General features: G+C 39.0%; 1 protein-coding gene across 5 annotated transcripts in view; it reads left to right on the top strand.

The window, feature by feature from the left end:
• DENND5A (DENN domain containing 5A) overlaps positions 1–17599 on the top strand; it is a 98048-nt gene that overhangs the window by 68508 nt on the left and 11941 nt on the right. For all 5 annotated transcript variants that reach the window (XM_032357948.1, XM_032357947.1, XM_032357949.1 and 2 more), the window contains 3 exons: positions 613–744; positions 9842–9994; positions 15919–16003. In XM_032357948.1, coding sequence (XP_032213839.1) covers positions 613–744; positions 9842–9994; positions 15919–16003 — 370 coding nt within the window. The remainder of the gene's footprint in view (positions 1–612; positions 745–9841; positions 9995–15918; positions 16004–17599) is intronic.

The raw sequence follows: 17599 nt of genomic DNA, 5'->3' as shown, positions 1-17599 counted from the left end.
AATACTGGTTGCAAACTTGTGCTGCTGAGGGGATGTCATAGCGCAGTTCACTGAATTGCTGTGTGTGTGTCAAAAAAAGTAGCATATGGAGAATCACCAGCACAGTGTAGAAGAACAGAAAATGGAGTTGTTGTCTTAAATGCACACTCTTATTTTCCAGGCCCTAATTTAGCAAGGCAATATACTTTATGATAGTAAGGGTAGATATTTTTTATATGGGCAGAAGAGTTAAACTCCTTGCAGTGTGGTGGAGAAAATGGATTTCTCATTAGTACTCTGAAACTTGGTTGGGTTTGTACACCAAGCTGTACATGCTGCAGCCATGTTAGCTATGTGTTAGCTGTGTGTTCTTTACCTCTTACATCATTAAAGCAAAGGTAATTACAGTACTCATGGAATGCCTTTTATTAGAGAAAACTCATCATATTGTCTTAGTTTTTCTTTTTGCTGCAAGAGTTTCATTTTAAGCTTTCTACCTCCAACTGTAAGCAAAAGGAGGCAATAAAAAAGTGTGGGGTGATAGTAGTGCCCTCTTCAGGCTCTCATTATTACTGGTCACCTGTGGTTTGTGTGCATGGATCCAAACAGCCTTGATCTTTCTCTTTGCTGTAGAAGTACATCCAGGAAGCCAGGAATATGGGCAGTACCATCCGCCAACCGAAACTATCCAACCTCTCCCCATCAGTGATTGCTCAAACCAACTGGAAGTTTGTAGAAGGCCTGCTGAAGGAATGCCGCAACAAGGTGAGCCACAATTGCTTGTGTTTATGTGCTCTTTCCCTTGGCAGCCAGGGCGGGATGTGGGGGGGACTACGTCTGGGCTCTGAGCACTCTTTCTTGGTTTTAAAAATTTTGTTAATATAATGGGAGAGTACTGATTTTAAGATCCTGTTAACTTGGAATTAGGTGTATTTATTTTAAATAAATATACCGTTACTAGAGAGCAAGCACACTTTCCTTGATATTAACTTAATATGTACTTTTTAAAACTGAGAGATGGATGTACTTTTCAATTTTAGACACCTTACATTACTTAACATGAAATCCTTATAGTTGAATTGTCTTCAACAGATTAGTCTTACACACAGGAAAATGTTTTTGCTTCTCTGTTTTAATTTGATGGCAGTAATATCATTATCTAGACACAAAAATTTATGGGGTGCCAATTATGTGCCAGGCCAAAGTATGTTGTTCAGTTTAAGCTTATTGTTGGGATATTTTTTCTCAATTCTACAGACAGTAATGTTTTTAAGCTTTATTGAGGTATACTTGATATGCAAAAAATTGCACACTTTTTTTTTTTTTTAAAGTAGACTCCACACCTACTCATGATCCTGAGATCAAGACCTGAGGTGAGATCCAGAGTTGGTAGCTTAACTGACTGAGCCACCCAAGTGCCCCTACACACATGTTTTAATATATACATTTTGACAAGTGGGACATACGCATACCCCATGACACTGTCACCATAATTAAGGTGCTAAATATCTACCACTTCCAAAAATTTTCTTATGTTATTTTATGTGTTTTTTTTGTTTTTGTGGTAACTATAAGTAACATGAGATCTATTCTCTTAACATATTTTAAAGTGCACAATAATATATTGTTAATAATAGGTGCTTTGTTTAAAAATAGACAGATCAGTGGAATAGAATAGAGTCCAGAAATAAAGCCATGATTAGGGTGCCTGGGTGGCTCAGTGGGTTAAGCCGCTGCCTTCAGCTCAGGTCATGATCTCAGAGTCCTGGGATCGAGTCCCGCATCGGGCTCTCTGCTCAGCAGGGAGCCTGCTTCCTCCTCTCTCTCTCTCTGCCTCCCTCTCTGCCTACTTGTGATCTCTCTCTGTCAAATAAATAAATAAAATCTTTAAAAAAAAAAAAAGCCATGATTAGTTGGTCAATTAATCTTTGACAAGGAGGCAGGAATATGAAACGGGAAAAAGATAGTTTCTTCAACAAATGGTGTTGGGAAAACTGGACGGCTACATGCAAAAGAATAAAACTAGACCACTTTCTTAAACCAAATACAAAAATAAACTCAAGGATCTAAATGTGAGACCTGAAACCATAAAAATCTTAGAAGAGAGCACAGGCAGTAATTTCTCTGACATCAGCCATAGCAACATCTTTTCTAGATATGTCTCTTGAGGCAAGGTAAACAAAAGCAAAAATAAACTATTGGGACTACATCAAAATAAAAGACTTTTGCACAGTAGAGGAAATAATTAACAAAACTAAAAAAATGGGAAAAGATATGTTCAAATGACCTATCTAATAAAGAGTTAGTATCCAAAATATATAAAGAACTTACACAACTCAATGCCAGTAAATGTCAGACTTGAACAGACATTTCTCCAAAGAAGACATACAACTGACCAACAGACACATGAAAAGATGGTCATCATCAATGAAATGCAAATCAAAACCGTAATGAGATACCACCTCACACCTATCAGAATAGCTAAAATCAAACACACAAGAAACAACAAGTGTTGACAAGGATGGTAGAGAAGAAGGACCCGTTGTGCATAGTTGGTGAGAATGCAAACGGGTGCAGCTACTGTGGAAAATAGTATGTGGGTTCCTCAAAAAATTAAAAATAGGGTTCTATGTTTCAGCAACTGTACTACTGGGTATTTACTCAAAGAATACAAAAACACTAATTCAAAAAGATTATAGTAGCATTATTTACAATAGCCAAATTATGGAAGCAGCCCAAGTGTCCATCAATTGATATGTATAGGAATATTACTCAGTCAGAATAAAGAATGAAATCTTGCTATTTGCAGCAACATGTGTGGATCTAGAGGGTATAATGCTAAGTGAAATAAGTCAGAGAAAGACAAATACCATGATTGCACTCATGTGTTGAACTTAAACGAACAAAGAAAAGAGACAAACCAAAAAACAGACTCTTAACTGTAGGGAACAGATGGTTACCAGAAGGGAGATGGGAGGGTGGATGGGTGAAATAGCTGATGGGGATTAAGAGTACATTTATCTTGATGAGCGATGAGTAATATATGGAACTGTGGAATCACTATATTGTACACCTGAGACTAATATAACACTGTATGTTAATTACACTGGAATTAAAATAAAAAAGATAAAATTAATAATAAAAGATAAAATAAATTTTAAAAAATAAAGTGATGGGATACCTGGGTGGCTCAGTTGGTTAAACGTCTGCCTTTGTCTTAGGTCACGATCCCAGGGTTCTTGGATCAAGTCCCACATCAGGCTCCTTGCTTATCCGGGAGCCTGCTTCTCCCTCTGCCTGCCATTCCCCCTGCTTGTGCTTTCTCTCTTTCTCTGACAAACAAATTAAATCTTAAAAAAAAAAAAAAAAAAAGAGAGAGACCAATTGACATGTTTACTGTACAGGTTTAGGCAGAGTAGGCAAAGAGCTGGCTTTTAACTAACATTGTGGTTTTGTGATGAGCACTGAGTAATGTATAGAGTTGTTGAGTCCCTGTTTTGTACACCTGAAGCTAATGTAACTATGTTAACTATATTGCAATTAAAATAAAAATCAGTGCTATATTGACCAGCAGACCTCTAAAATTATTTGCCTTACGTACTGAAACTTCATACTTACAGAGTAACAATTCTCTATTTTCCCTCTTTCCCCTCTCCCAGTAACCACCATTGTGTTTGCTTCTGCGATTTTGACTATTTTGGGTACCTCTTACAAATGGAATTGTGCAGTATTTGTCCTTTTGTGACTAGCTTATCTCACTTAGCATGATGTTCTCTTGGTTCATCCATGTTGCTGCAGAAGGCAGGATTTCTTTCTTTTTTAAAGGCTGAATAATATTGTTTTGTATGGTAAAATTCTATTGAATATCTGTACCACATTTTGTTTACTCATTTATCTCTTGATGAACACTTGAATTGTTTCCGTGTCTTGGCTATCTTGAATAATGGGGCAATGATCATGAAGTACAGATAGCTCCTTGAGATTCTGATTTCAGTTCTTTTGGACATATACTTAGGAGTAGGATTATTGGATTAAAATAAACCTTTTTTTTTTTTTTTTAAGATTTATGAGATAGAGAGGGAGAAGAGAGTGTGTGTGAGAAGGAGAGGGGCAAAGGGGAAGCAGACTCCCTGCTGAGTGGGAAAGCCCATGTGGGGCTTGGACAGGAGATCATGACCTGAGCCAAAACCAACAGTTGGTTGCTTAACTGACAAGCCACCAGGTGTCTCCAAAATATGGCTGTTCTTAATTTTTCATGTTTTAGTTATGAATTAATTCCTTCCTCCCTCCCTCCCTCTTTCCCTCCCTCCCTTCCTCCCTTCCTTCCGTGTGGTTTAGGAGTGTAGGTGAGGGGTTCAGTGGGGTGGAGTCTGGAACCAAAGGCCTAGAAAGAATTATTAAGACATCTTTGGTGCAAAATGGTGGTTTTATTGAGGCATGGGGACAGGACCTGTGAGCAGAAAGAACTTCAGCCTGGGATTGTGAGGGGTGACTGATTATATACTATGGGGTTGGGGGGAGGTAAGGAAAAAGGGAGGTTTCTGAAAGACAGGCCCTTGTCAGATTAAGGTTGTTTTCCCCCTCTAGCAAGGCATTAACATTAAGTTAGATGGGAGATTGCCTGAAAGAATATCACACATGTCCCACCTAGGGGTGGTGGGGGTGGGGTAGGGGGGTGGCAGGATATCAGCTTGTGGTTTGTCTTCACCTTGCCTTCTGTTCCCTCATATTCCCTCCCGTCCCCTCCCCTTCCCTCCCCTCCCCTTCCCTCCCCTCCCCTCCCTCCCTCCCTCCCTCCCTTCCTTCCTTCCTTGCCTGGGCAGCAAAGCAAAGTTTATTGAGAGTACAAAGCTCCCAAAGAGGGAGGGGGCCTGAGAGGATTGCCTATGAGTGTAATTTCTAATAAAAATATAGCCTGTCAACCAAATCAGTGTACCATGATTTTTGGGACAATTCAACTAACTTGATCTCTACTACATCCTGTTTATTCATCGGTGGAAAAGAAAGATTTTCCTGCATTTTCAGTTTGTAAGTGGTGGTTGTTATGCCCCAATAATGGGTCCGTGATTAAAGGAGGGAGACTGATACAAAGCGAAGGTCAAGCAAAGCTTTATTTTGCGCCAAGCATCAAGAATCTAACCGAACGTTCGGGGCCACACCTTCTACAAGACAGGGCGACCTTCTCTGCTTCACAGATTAGCTTTTAAGGGCAAAGGCCATGCGGTTGGGCCTGGCCACGCACAGGTGGCCAATGAGATTGTAACACACACAGGAAACTCCACAGTGATGCTAGGTGGCCAATTGAGTTACAATTTACCCTAGTAGACATTTGAACCAGCCTATTACACCTTGATTGGGATTGGCGCCCAAAAGGCTCCCAAAGGGCGGGGTCCATACTCCTTGGTAACCAGGGAGACAGTATGCATCCCCCACACTGATTGGATGTCTCCACCTGGCCTGACCCACCTTTGTATCTGGGCTTTGTTACCTAAAGCTGGTTTCCAGGACTTGTCTCCAAGTAAATTCCCTGGGGGAAGGGGAGCAGGGACAGTTTCTAAATAGGTCCTTAACAGTGGTCATTTATAGGATGAAATCCAATATACTTTCTCTTCCAGAAGAAATCATTACAGTTACTAATTAGACGATATATCAGTACTGGTATTTTGAATTCAGGTGTTTTAAAACACAGCTTCTATCGGCTTACTCTGAGTTATTGGTATCATTTTTCACACAATATTGTCTTTTCTGCTATCAAGAACATTGGTGGTGCTGTCTTTCTCGAAAGAAGCCTTCTCTGTTGACTCTGAGGTTTGTTTTCCAAGCGGCTAACATTCATTCTCAGGTTTTAAGATGCAAGCCCAGGCAGTGACAACTTCCTTATATCCATTCTTTGGTTAACAATGTTTATGAAATACATGCCAATATCAGAGATGTTAATACGCAGAATAATGTATCTATTAGAATTGAAGAAATACAGTAATCAGTCTAGCGCTGCCAAATGGTGGTTACCATTTGTAGAGCAACGGGAACTCTTGTACTGTTGGAAGTGTAAATTAGTGTGACCACTTTGGAAAACAATGTGGCATTATCTAGTATTCTTCTGGATATTTTCCCTAGAGAACCCTATTTTTGCAGTGTGATTCAGGAGATCTGTACAAGTAGCTTATAGCAGCATTCTTTGTAGTATCCCCAAACAGGAAACAACCCAATGCTAATCAGTAGTAGAATTAATAAGTGAATTGTAGTATATTCATATGATGGAATGCTGTACAGTGATGGACATGGACAACAGTTGCCCCCATCAATCTGTGTGAATTTCATAAACATAAAGTTTAATGAACAAGCAAATCACAAAAGAAAATGTACAGGTAAAACTAAATCACCTCATTTTGCAATGCAAATAAAGATGATAAGCATTTCTTTGCTTCTCTGTAGTTCTGTTGTGTAGGTCAGGATAGTGGTCATTTCAGGAGTGAAAAGGTAATTTAGAGAGGACACATAGGATGCTTCAAAGGTATGAATGGGCAGTGTTTTATTTCTTGGGTGATGGTTATAATAGTGTGTGAGATATATATATATATACACACACACACACACACACATATATGTATGTATATATAAAAAAACCCACATGATTATGAGGTCTTTTTTGTGTTTAAAATACTAAAAATAACAACAATGGAAAAAATATGCCAAAGTATTAAGAATTATTTTCTTAAAGGTGGAATTAGGGATGATTTTCTTCTTGCTCTTTAAATTTTTGTATGTCAGAAATTTATAACCGAATTAAATCTTAGTTAAGGACTTGAACTCAGTATTCAGGCAGAGTTAGATTCAGAGGCCAGATCTGCTACTTTTTGGCTGTGTGATTTTGGCAAGTTCCTTAAGTTCTCTGACCTCAATTTCCTTATTTGTATATTGGGAATAGTAGTAATACTTTTCTCAGTTGCAGTGTTTAATACAGTGCCTGGCACATAGTTGAAATTATCGTTATACAGTGTTTTTTTTTTTTTGGTTTTTGTTTTATAACAAGCATTTGAAAATTTTTACTTACAAGTAAATTATTCTGAAAACCATAGAACACTTATGAAAGAAATTGAAGACACAAGGAAATGGAAAAGCATTCCATACTCGTGGACTGGAAGAACAAATATTGTTAAAATGTCTGTACTTCCCAAAGCAATCTACACACTCAATACAGTTGTGATCAAAATAACACCACCATTTTTCAGAGAGTCAGAACAAACAATCCTAAAATTTGTATGGAACCAGAAAAGACCCTCAGTAGCCAAAGTAATGTTGAAAAAGAAGAGCAAAGCGGGAGGCATAAAAAATTCCAGATTTCAAGCTGTATTACAGAGCCATAATCATCAAGACAGTATGGTATTGGCACAACAACAGATATATAGGTCAATGGAACAGAATAGAGAGCCCAGAAATAAACCCTCAACTCTAAGGTCAACTAATCTTCAACAAAGCAGGAAAGAATATTTAGTGGAAAAAATGACAGTCCTCAACAAATGGTGTTGGGAAAACTGGACAGCAACATGCACGATCACTTTCTTATAACACACACAAAAATAAACAAAATGGATCAAAGATCTAAATGTGAGACAGAAAAACCATCAAAATCCTAGGGGAGAACACAGGCAGCAACCTCTTTGACCTTAGATGCAGCAGCTTCTTACTGAACATGTCACCAGAGGAAAAGGAAACAAAGAACTATTGGGACTTCATCCAGATAAAAGTTTCTGCACAGCAAAAGAAACAACCAACAAAACTAAAAGGCAACCTCTGGGATGGGAGATGATATTTGTAAATGACATAAAATAAAGAGCTCGTATCCAAAAATCTATGAAGAACTTAATCAAACACAGCACATAAAAACCCAATAATCATTAAGAAATGGGCAGAAGGGGCGCCTGGGTGGCTCAGTGGGTTAAGCCTCTGCCTTCAGCTCAGATCATGATCTCAGGGTCCTGGGATCAAGCCCTACATTGGGCTCTCTGCTCAGCAGGGAGCCTGCTTCCTCCTCTCTCTCTCTCTCTCTGCCTGCCTCTCTGCATACTTGTGATCTCTATTTGTCAAATAAATAAATAAAATCTTTAAAAAAAAGAAATGGGCAGAAGACATGAACAGACATTTCCTCCAAAGAAGACATACAAATGGCTAAGAGATACATGAAAAAATGCTCAACATCACTCAGGGTCAGGGAAATACAAATCAAAACCACATTGAGATACCCCCTCCCATTGGTCAGAATGACTAAAAGTAAAGACTTGGGAAACAACAGATGTTGGTGAGGATGCAGAGAAAGGGGAACCCTCCTACATTGTGGGTGGGTATGCAAGCTGGTATAGCCACTGTGGAAAACAGTATGGAGGTTCCTTAAAAAGTTAAAAATAGAACTATTGTATGACCCAGCAGTAGTACTACTGGGTATTTATCCATAGGATACAAAAATGCTAATTTGAAGGGGCACATGCACCCCAAATTATGGAAAGAGCCCAGATGTCCATCCACTGATGAATGGATTAAGAAGATGTGGTATAAGGACGTCTGGGTGGCTCAGTCGGTTAAGTGTCTGCCTTTGGCTCAGGTCATGATCCCAAGGGCCTGAGGTGAGTCCCATATTGAGCTTCTTGCTCAACAGGGTACCTGCCTCTCCCTCTGCTTGTTGCTCCCTCTGCTTATGCTCTCTCTTTGTCTCTCTGACAAAAAATAAAACATTTTAACAAAAGATGTGTATATATGTACAGCAGAATATTACTGAGCCATTTACGACAACACGGATGGAACTAGAGGGTATTTGCTAAGTCTAATTTGCCAAATCTAGAGGGTATTTGCTAAGTGAAATAAGTCAAAAAGAGATAAATACATGATTTCACTTATATGTGGAATTTAAGAAACAAAACGAATATAGAGGAAAGGAAGGAAAAATAAGATAAAGACAGGGGAGGCAAACCATAAGACACTCTTAATTATAGGGAACAAACTGAGGATTGCTAGAGAGGAGGTGGGTAAATTTGGGGTAGTTGGGTGATGGGCACTAAGGAGGGCACTTGAGGTAATGAGTACTGGGTATTATATGCAACTGATGAATCACTAAATTCTACCCCTGAAACTAATACTATGTGTGAACTAACTTGAATTTTTAAAAATATTTTTTATTTATTTTCAGCATAACAGTATTCATTATTTTTGCACCACACCCAGTGCTTCATGCAATCCGTGCCCTCTATAATACCCACCACCTGGTACCCCAACCTCCCACCCTCCGCCCCTTCAAAACCCTCAGATTGTTTTTCAGAGTCCATAGTCTCTCATGGTTCACCTCCCCTTCCAATTTCCCCCAACTCCCTTCTCCTCTCCATCTCCCCTTGTCCTCCATGCTATTTGTTATGCTCCACAAATAAGTGAAACCGAACTAACTTGAATTTAAATAAAATCTTGAAAGAAAAAAAAATTATTTGTCCTAAATTTTGATCCCCTTGACAGGTACTTCAGATATATTTCTAGCCTTAAATGCTTACAGGTTTGTTTGGTAAGATCAGTTAAACATTGAGAAACAGAGAATGTTGAAACTGATGTGACCAAAGGGTTTTATTCAACTCTTTTCATCTCATAAATGCAAAAAAAATTAATCCAGAGTGATGGCATCACTTGCCCAGGGTCATACAGTGATTGCTATGTTCTTATCTTTGTAACTGGGGGATAAATACATTTAATGTCTCTTGGTCTCACTCATTTTGTCCTTCCCAGCCCAGCAGATGTACTGTGTGGGTCACCACAGCCCTCTGTAGTTGAATGTGATCCTCCTGCTCACCATGGTTATCTAATCCTATTGATTGATTCCTTGTAGACCAAGAGGATGCTGGTGGAGAAGATGGGCCGAGAGGCTGTGGAACTAGGGCACGGGGAGGTGAACATCACAGGGGTGGAGGAGAACACCTTAATTGCCAGCCTTTGTGACCTCCTAGAGAGGATCTGGAGTCATGGGCTACAAGTAAAGCAGGTAAGGATTGTGTAGACTCTCCCTGCTGAGCAAAATCTCTTTCTCCTTTCACTTCTAGCTTTCCCACACTCTTCTACCTGGCTGGCTTTGAAAAATGGTGCATGCTGTGTGGGATGAGAGAGCTCATAAGTACCAAATGTACTCTACAGGTCCTTTACTAATGGTACATTCCTAGTGGGAAAAGCTCTGTAATTAATATTTCTTTTATATACAGATAGCTTAACTGTCTAAGGATTTGAGAAAGGACTGCAGGAAATTGAGTAAGTTTGATTTTTGCTGCTTGATAACAGAGAATTTCTTTATTTCAGAATACTCTGGAATAGCTAGTCAAGATGGACAATTTTTACTTTTATGCATTTTTAAAAAGATTTTATTTGAGAGAGAGAGAGAATAAGAAAGAGAGCACGAGAGCAAGGAGAGTCAGAGGGAGAAGCAGACTCCCCACTGAGTTGGAAGCCTGATGTGGGACTTGATCCTGGGGCTCCAGGATCATGACCAGAGCTGAAGGAGTCACTTAACCAACTGAGCCACCCAGGCACCCCTACTTTTATACATTTTTTAAATTTGAAGAGAACTTGAAATCTTTTCAAAAGCAGTTTTAGGGGCATCTGGGTGGTGCAGTTGGTTAAGTGTCCAACTGGTGATTTTAGCTCATGTCATGATCTTGTGGGTCATGCCCTAAGAGATCTCATAGAGATCAAGCCCTGCAGTGGGCTCTGCACTCAGCAGGGAGTCTGCTTGAGATTCTCTCCCTCTGCCCCTCTCCCCACTTACGTTTTCTCTCGCTCTCTAAAGTAAACTTCTTGAAAAAAATGGTTTTAATATGGATAAAACAGAAAATACATGTAAGTGTCCGTTTATCAAGGACTGTATTTATCAAGGGCTGACAGTGTGCCAGGCATTGTTGTTGAAGGCACTTGAGGTACCTTAGTGAACAAAACAGACTAAGATCTCTGCTCTTCTGGAGTGCTATTGTCATGGGTATAGAGACTGTCTACCATATCTGTCCTTCAAAACATTTTTCTGTGTACATCGTACCTACATACTATGGATATTTAAAAATCCAACCACAATGAGATACTTTTTTACATCCACTAAGATAACTAAAATAAAAAAGACAGTAATAAGTTTAGTGAGGATCTGGAGAAATTAGAACCTTCACACTTTGCTGGTGGGAGTGTAAAATGGTGCAGCCACTTTAACATTTAACAAAACAATTTAACATTTAACAAAAATGTTAATCATGGTGTTGCATGACACAGTGAGTCCACTTTGAGCTACCTACTCAAGATAAATGGAAATGTGTCTATAAAAATACTTATACAAATGTTCATAGCATTATTCCTAGTAGGCCAGAAATAGAACAACACAGATGTCTATCAGTTGATGAATAGATACAGTAAATGTGTTGTATCTATACAGTGGAATATAGTTAAGCAGTAAAAGGACTGAGGGATGATACATGGTTCAACATACTAAGTGAAAAAGGCCAGTCACAAAAGACCACATACTGTATGATCCCATGTATGTAAAATGCCCAGAATAGGCAAATCCGTAGAAAGCAGATGAGGGGATGTCAGACGGGACGGAAGAAAGAATAGGGAGTGACGGATGATGGGTATGATGTTTCTTTTTGGGTGATGACGGTATTCTAAAATTAGGTAGTGGTGATGGTTATACAAATCTGTGAACATACTAAAAACCACATTTTGTTGTTGTTTTCAGATTGTATTTATTTATTTTAGAGAAAGAGAATGAGAGAACATGTGAGGGGGCAGAGTCAGAAGGAGAAGCAGATTCCATGCCAGTCAGGGAGCCCAATGCAGGACTCCATCCCCAGACTCCAGGATCATGACCTGAGCTGAAGGCAGTTGCTTAACCAGCTGAGCCACCCAGGCACCCTTTTTTTTTCTTTTTTCGGTAACAGATAATCGTATACTTTGTAAGTGTGGATTTATGGTAATGTGAATTATAGTTCAGTAAAACATTTTAAAAATCCAGATGGGATCATAACTATATGTAATGTTTGTAACTTGCTTTTTTTTTTTAAGATTTATTTATTTGACCCAGAGAGAGAGATCGCAGGTAGGCAGAGAGAAGGGTGGGGGGGAAGCAGGCTTCCTGCTGAGCAGAGAGCCCAACACTGGGCCGGATCCCAGGACCCTGAGATCATGACCTGAGCCAAAGGCAGAGGTTTAACCCACTGAGCCACCCAGGCGCCCCTAACTTGCTTTTTTTTACCTAATGATAAATTTTTCATGTCCATACCTAATTTTTAGGTGATACCATAGTAAGTGTTGAAGAGCTAAAACTATGAATCTGATTTTGGAGTCAGAAAGACTGGGATTTGAATCCTAGCTCTGCTGGATGACTTCCAGTAACTTGTGATTTTTGAATCTCATTTTCTTTATCCCTATCCCTGGAATTAATCCAATCTACCTTTGAGGGTTATGATAATTAGATATAATAAACATAAATACCTGGCATGTGGTAGGCATATAACATACTATGGCTATTATGCGAAGCTCTACATGAAGAATTTGTTTCTTTCCTTTTCTGTATAACAAATGAGTAGAATATATACATAATTATTTTATCACTTTTAAGTTGAGCGATCCCGACGTTTATAGTTGAGCTCTTTAGCTTTTCCGCAAAGTATACACCCCTCCGCCTTTGATGTTGCCATAAAATTTCTAGAGAGTTAGCCTTCTCCTGCATTTTAAGAAATAATACTATATCATCACATGTTCTAAACCTGTTCCCTGAGGCTTTGCAGCCATATTCTTAAAAAATTCCCATAGCATGAGAAATATTTTTTGGAGCCCATTTGACTCCCCCTTCAGTTTGGATAGATAAAGGCTACTTGTTTAGTGAGAAACTAATACAAAGTAATGGGGACTTTTCAACTGAGGTCCCATTTTGTTCTGAATCCTGCATTTGGAGCACTAACAGTGAAGCACTGACATTGTCACCAGAGGGAAGCAAGGGTATGTTCTTTCTGGCAGGGCGTTTATTCCCTCGGGGACCCATACATGTTCAGCTGCAGATTGTGACCATCCATGTTGCATTTCTACTGCGTGTTCTCCTTAGGCCTTTACTTTGCTAGCGTGTGTGTAGAACACCTTTTTTTTGGTGAGACATTCTCTGGTTATGTTCCAGTCCAGAAGTTCTATAACCTGGTTACCATCATGCATTATGCATGATCCTGTGATCACCCAGATTGTGACCAAATTCACTCTGAGAGTGATCTTATTGCCTTTTTCTGAGGGTACCTTACTGATCAACTACCTGTTTTAATCTATTCAAAAGTAGAGAGAACCCAAACAGCAGTTTTTGCTGCTAGCTTCCTAAACTTTGTTATTGGCCATGACTGCTCACAACTCTCTGGGTTTTCAATGACATTTTTCAAGGAGATGGGCATCCTTCTCCAGTATATTCTTCTAATGCTAAGAGGTGAGGTTTGGTTTTCAAACTGGTTTTGTAACTGCTGCCCTTTGAGTAAGTGAAAATGGGTGGTTTCTCACCTGTGTATGACATCCTTAGGGAATCCAGTGCTATCTGTATCTTGCTTTCCCTATATAATATCCTAAATGGGTAATTAGGCTAAATTGAACCTTGCAGTCTCAATCAGCTTCTGTGCAAAAGAGGAAAAAGAATTATTAGTGTCTCCTGAACTAGAAAGACCCCAGTGCTCTATCACTGAGCCTTAGCCCAGCTGCTGCACTCTCACTCCTGCCTTTGCTCTCGCTCCAGTAAAATGACTGTGAACCAGAGCATCCCTTCTGGCATGGCGGGCTGGTGCTGCTCTAGCTTTTTGCTCTTAAGCAGTGTTGTATGTGAGGGCTCTCTGGTGACCGGCTGTACTTAGTGTATGTCACATGCACACAGGTCTATTAAGGGAGGCTGCCTTCCCAGTCTTCCTAGATTCTGGGGCTACAGTGATGAATAAGCCAAAGTCCCTGCCTTTTCAGGAGCCTACTCTGTTTTGGTAGAGGGATGGACAGATTTCTGGAAGTCGAATTACTAAATCAAAGAGTGTGAATATTTTAAGCTCTTGTGTTGTCTTTCACATATATTATATCAATATACCAGTTAGTGTATAGAAGTTGTAAGTCTTGTTGATATTGTTGAACATAATTTTTTTTTAAAAATACTTGGTTTTTCAATGAATAAAATAGTCTTTTCTAGTTTTAACTTGTGTGTGTTTTTAATACCATTATGATTATTGGGTTTTGTTTTAAGCTCGTTAAATCCTTTTTTTTTTTTTTTAAGATTTATTTATTTATTTGAGAGATAGGGAAAGAGCAGAGTGAGAGCACAAGTGGGGGTGATGAGCAGAGGGAGAAGCAGACTCCCCACAGGGAGCCTGATGCAGGGCTCAATTCCAGAACCCTGGGATCATGACCTAAGCCAAAGGCAAATACTTAACTAACTGAGCCACCCAGGCACCGATCTTTCTTTTCTTTTTTTTAAAGTTGGTTAAATCTTACAGGATATCCAAACATACTGCAAGTTTATGTTAACAGCTTGCTAATCTATAGGTGAGGATTTTCTTCCATTCAAATGCTTGATTTCCGCCCCCTAAAATCTATCAAATGAATAGAAACAAAATAGATTATCAGCTCTTCAAGGGACAAATCTTGAAACCTTAAATCCTCACATTCATCTGAGAGCATAAAATTTTATTTCAGAATATATAACTTCATAAGTTAAATGATCTCTTCCAGGCAGTCTATATAATATAATTGGGAGCAGTTGTTCTGACATTAGATTGAAGCTTGAATCCCAACACTCTGTTTACTATCTGTGTGATCCTTTACAGGTTACTTAATCTTTCGAATGCTCAGTTTGCTCTTTTCTAAAGAGAATGAGCATAGAGGTACCTATCCTGTAGAATAATTGAGAGCATTAAATAAAGTATTATATTTTGAACATATAACATAGTGCTTAGTTTGTAGCAAGTCTCAGGACATGGTAGCTTCCATTATTATTACTATCACTTCTCTGAAATATGGAACTGAAGTAATTTATAAAATTATTATAATAAATCCTACTACTAAAAAACCATAATACTATGTTTTATATTACATCAGCTATATAGAAACATTTACCATGAATCTAAAATAAAGTTTTTATCACATAACAAGGGGCACCGTGTACTGCAGGATGACTAGAAAGAGACAAAGCAATGGCTGGATGGCCAGCTGGGCTCATTCATCACCTAGGCAAATGGCTCCCTTACATCAGGCTTGCAAATGTTAATCAGACTTGTGCCTTGGTAAAATGACAAATTGCTATATGTCTCAGATAGTTTAAACTGCAGCTCTTACATTTCCAAATGTTAAGGTTCTGTATATTAACTATAGTTAAATGCCAGTGTACCTTCTTGGCGTACCTTCCTGCAGGCTTCTTCATTTTTACCTTCAATAGTAAATCCTCATCTTAATGACAGCTTATTCTCCTCAGCCTGAGCTAAGGGCAATAATGCCTTTAAGTGTTTTAGGAAATTCAGGAGCTGTCTTAGGGTCTTGCATACTAGATATTAGCTCCTCTGTACAGAAGTTGTCATGCTCTACCCAGGCTGGTCTTTAACCAAAGCAGAAGTTGATAGGTTGTTTGCTTTTTTTCTTTCTTATCCACTGGTCTATTCATAGACTCTTTTTGGCCATGTCCTGTTTGAAGTGGTGGACATTTCTCTTTTCTTTTCCTTTCCATTCTTCTTTATATTTTTCCTACATTTTAGTAGGTTGATATATTTATATGCACTTCATCTGGGTGTACATCGATATAAGGAAATAATAGTACAGATACTTTTTAGTAAAAGCCCATGTCTATATGTTAAAAGTATCTATGACTCTGTTCACTGGGTGCCTTGGCCTCTGAAATCTAAAATGATAGGTGTTTCTCCTTTGTGTTGGTTCCAGGGGAAATCAGCCTTGTGGTCCCATCTGTTACATTACCAGGAAAACCGGCAGAGAAAACTCACATCAGGAAGCCTCAGTACCTCAGGTAAGATGGTTTCTGCCCCACTGGGGAGAACGCCCTGCACCTGCTTTCGTATCCCCCACTGGAGTAATCATCTGCAGTAGACTATTCTAGGTCATTGAAACCTTTGCTGTATAATGTTTCCTTTTTTAAATTTTAAGCTCCTCGGCTCTCTGAACCACAGAGTGTGCTAAATCCATGGGGTTTGCTTTCATTATGTGTTTCTTCCCATACATCCCCCCCCCCCCGCCACTTTTTAAAGAAAATTCTATGCCCAACATGGGGCTTGAACTCATGACCCCAAGATTGAGAGTTGTGTGTTTTGTTGACTGAGCCAGTCAGGCATCTTTGTTTCTGTGCCTTTTGATCAGTGGGATAGATTTATATCAGCAAGAGGACAGTCCTAAAATGATTTTAGGTTTTTAATCAATTTGTGTGGTACTGGTGTCCTATGTTTGGAGCAGGTTGTCTTCAGAGTTTTTTGTTTTATACCTCAGAGATGGGCATTGAGATGATCTATCCTTTAAGAGAGCTTGTGTCCTACCTTGGAACTCAGAGTCAAGGCCTGGTATGAATGTGAATGATCTCTTAATACTTCTTTTACCTTTTTTTTTTTTTTTTTTTTTTAAGATTTTATTTATTTATGTGACACAGAGAGAGAGATCCCAGAACCCTGGGATCATGACCCTGAGCCAAAGGCAGATACTTAACCAACTGAGCCATCCAGCTGCCCTTTCTTTTCCATTTCTAATTTAATAAAAATATCAGAGTGAGGAGGAAACTGGGATCCAGAGAGGAATTAAATTTATTCAAGATCACACACTGCGTTCATGGAAGAGGCCAGATTAGGAGCCAGGCCTCTTGTCTCCTGGTCTGGTATTCCTTCTGCAGTGTCCCTTCCAGGACAGTCCCCCTCCTTCCTGTACTTCTTGGCAGCTTCTCCCCTTCTCCCCTTTCTCCTTCATTTTGTCTGTCTGCCAGGGATTTTGTTTTCTTGGATGTTCTTATCCTAATGGTGAAGATCAGTTCAAATGGAAGTAAAGACATAGGCGTGAATTCAATGTTTCTTTCTCCTTGTGGAGAAAGAATTGACCTCAGTTAGCGTTGAATGTGGGGAAAATAGTTGGCTGAAAAACAGGTATAAGAGTTCTGTAAGTAGACTGATGAGTTTTTTTGGTCCATTTTCTGGATATTGGAACAAAAAGTCTTCTCAGGAAGGCTATAGAAGTTACTGCTGAGGGATAGACGATAGCCAAAAATTGTCAACAGCTAAATGGTGAAGATAACTAAGTTATAAGTATTGGACCAGACATAAGGATATATAAATACATTGGCATAACTCAGAGCTATCATGGGTTTGGTTCTAGACTACCACAAAAAAGTGAATATCACAATAAAGTGAGTCTGGTGAATTATTTGGTTTCCCACTGCATAAAAAAGTTATATTTATACTATACTATAGTCTGTTAAATGTACAGTGTTATGTCTAAAAAATATTTATACATTGATTAAAAAATACTTTATAGCTAAAAAATGCTAGCCATCATCTGAGCCATCAGCAAGTCCTAATCATGGATCATGGATCACTACAACAAATTAATAATAATGGAGATACCTGGG

Source organism: Mustela erminea, chromosome 9 (genome assembly GCF_009829155.1).
Source record: "Mustela erminea isolate mMusErm1 chromosome 9, mMusErm1.Pri, whole genome shotgun sequence".
Classification (NCBI taxonomy): domain Eukaryota; kingdom Metazoa; phylum Chordata; class Mammalia; order Carnivora; family Mustelidae; genus Mustela; species Mustela erminea.
The sequence above is the reverse complement of the archived record's forward strand: the minus strand, read 5'-3'. Positions and strand labels throughout refer to the sequence as shown.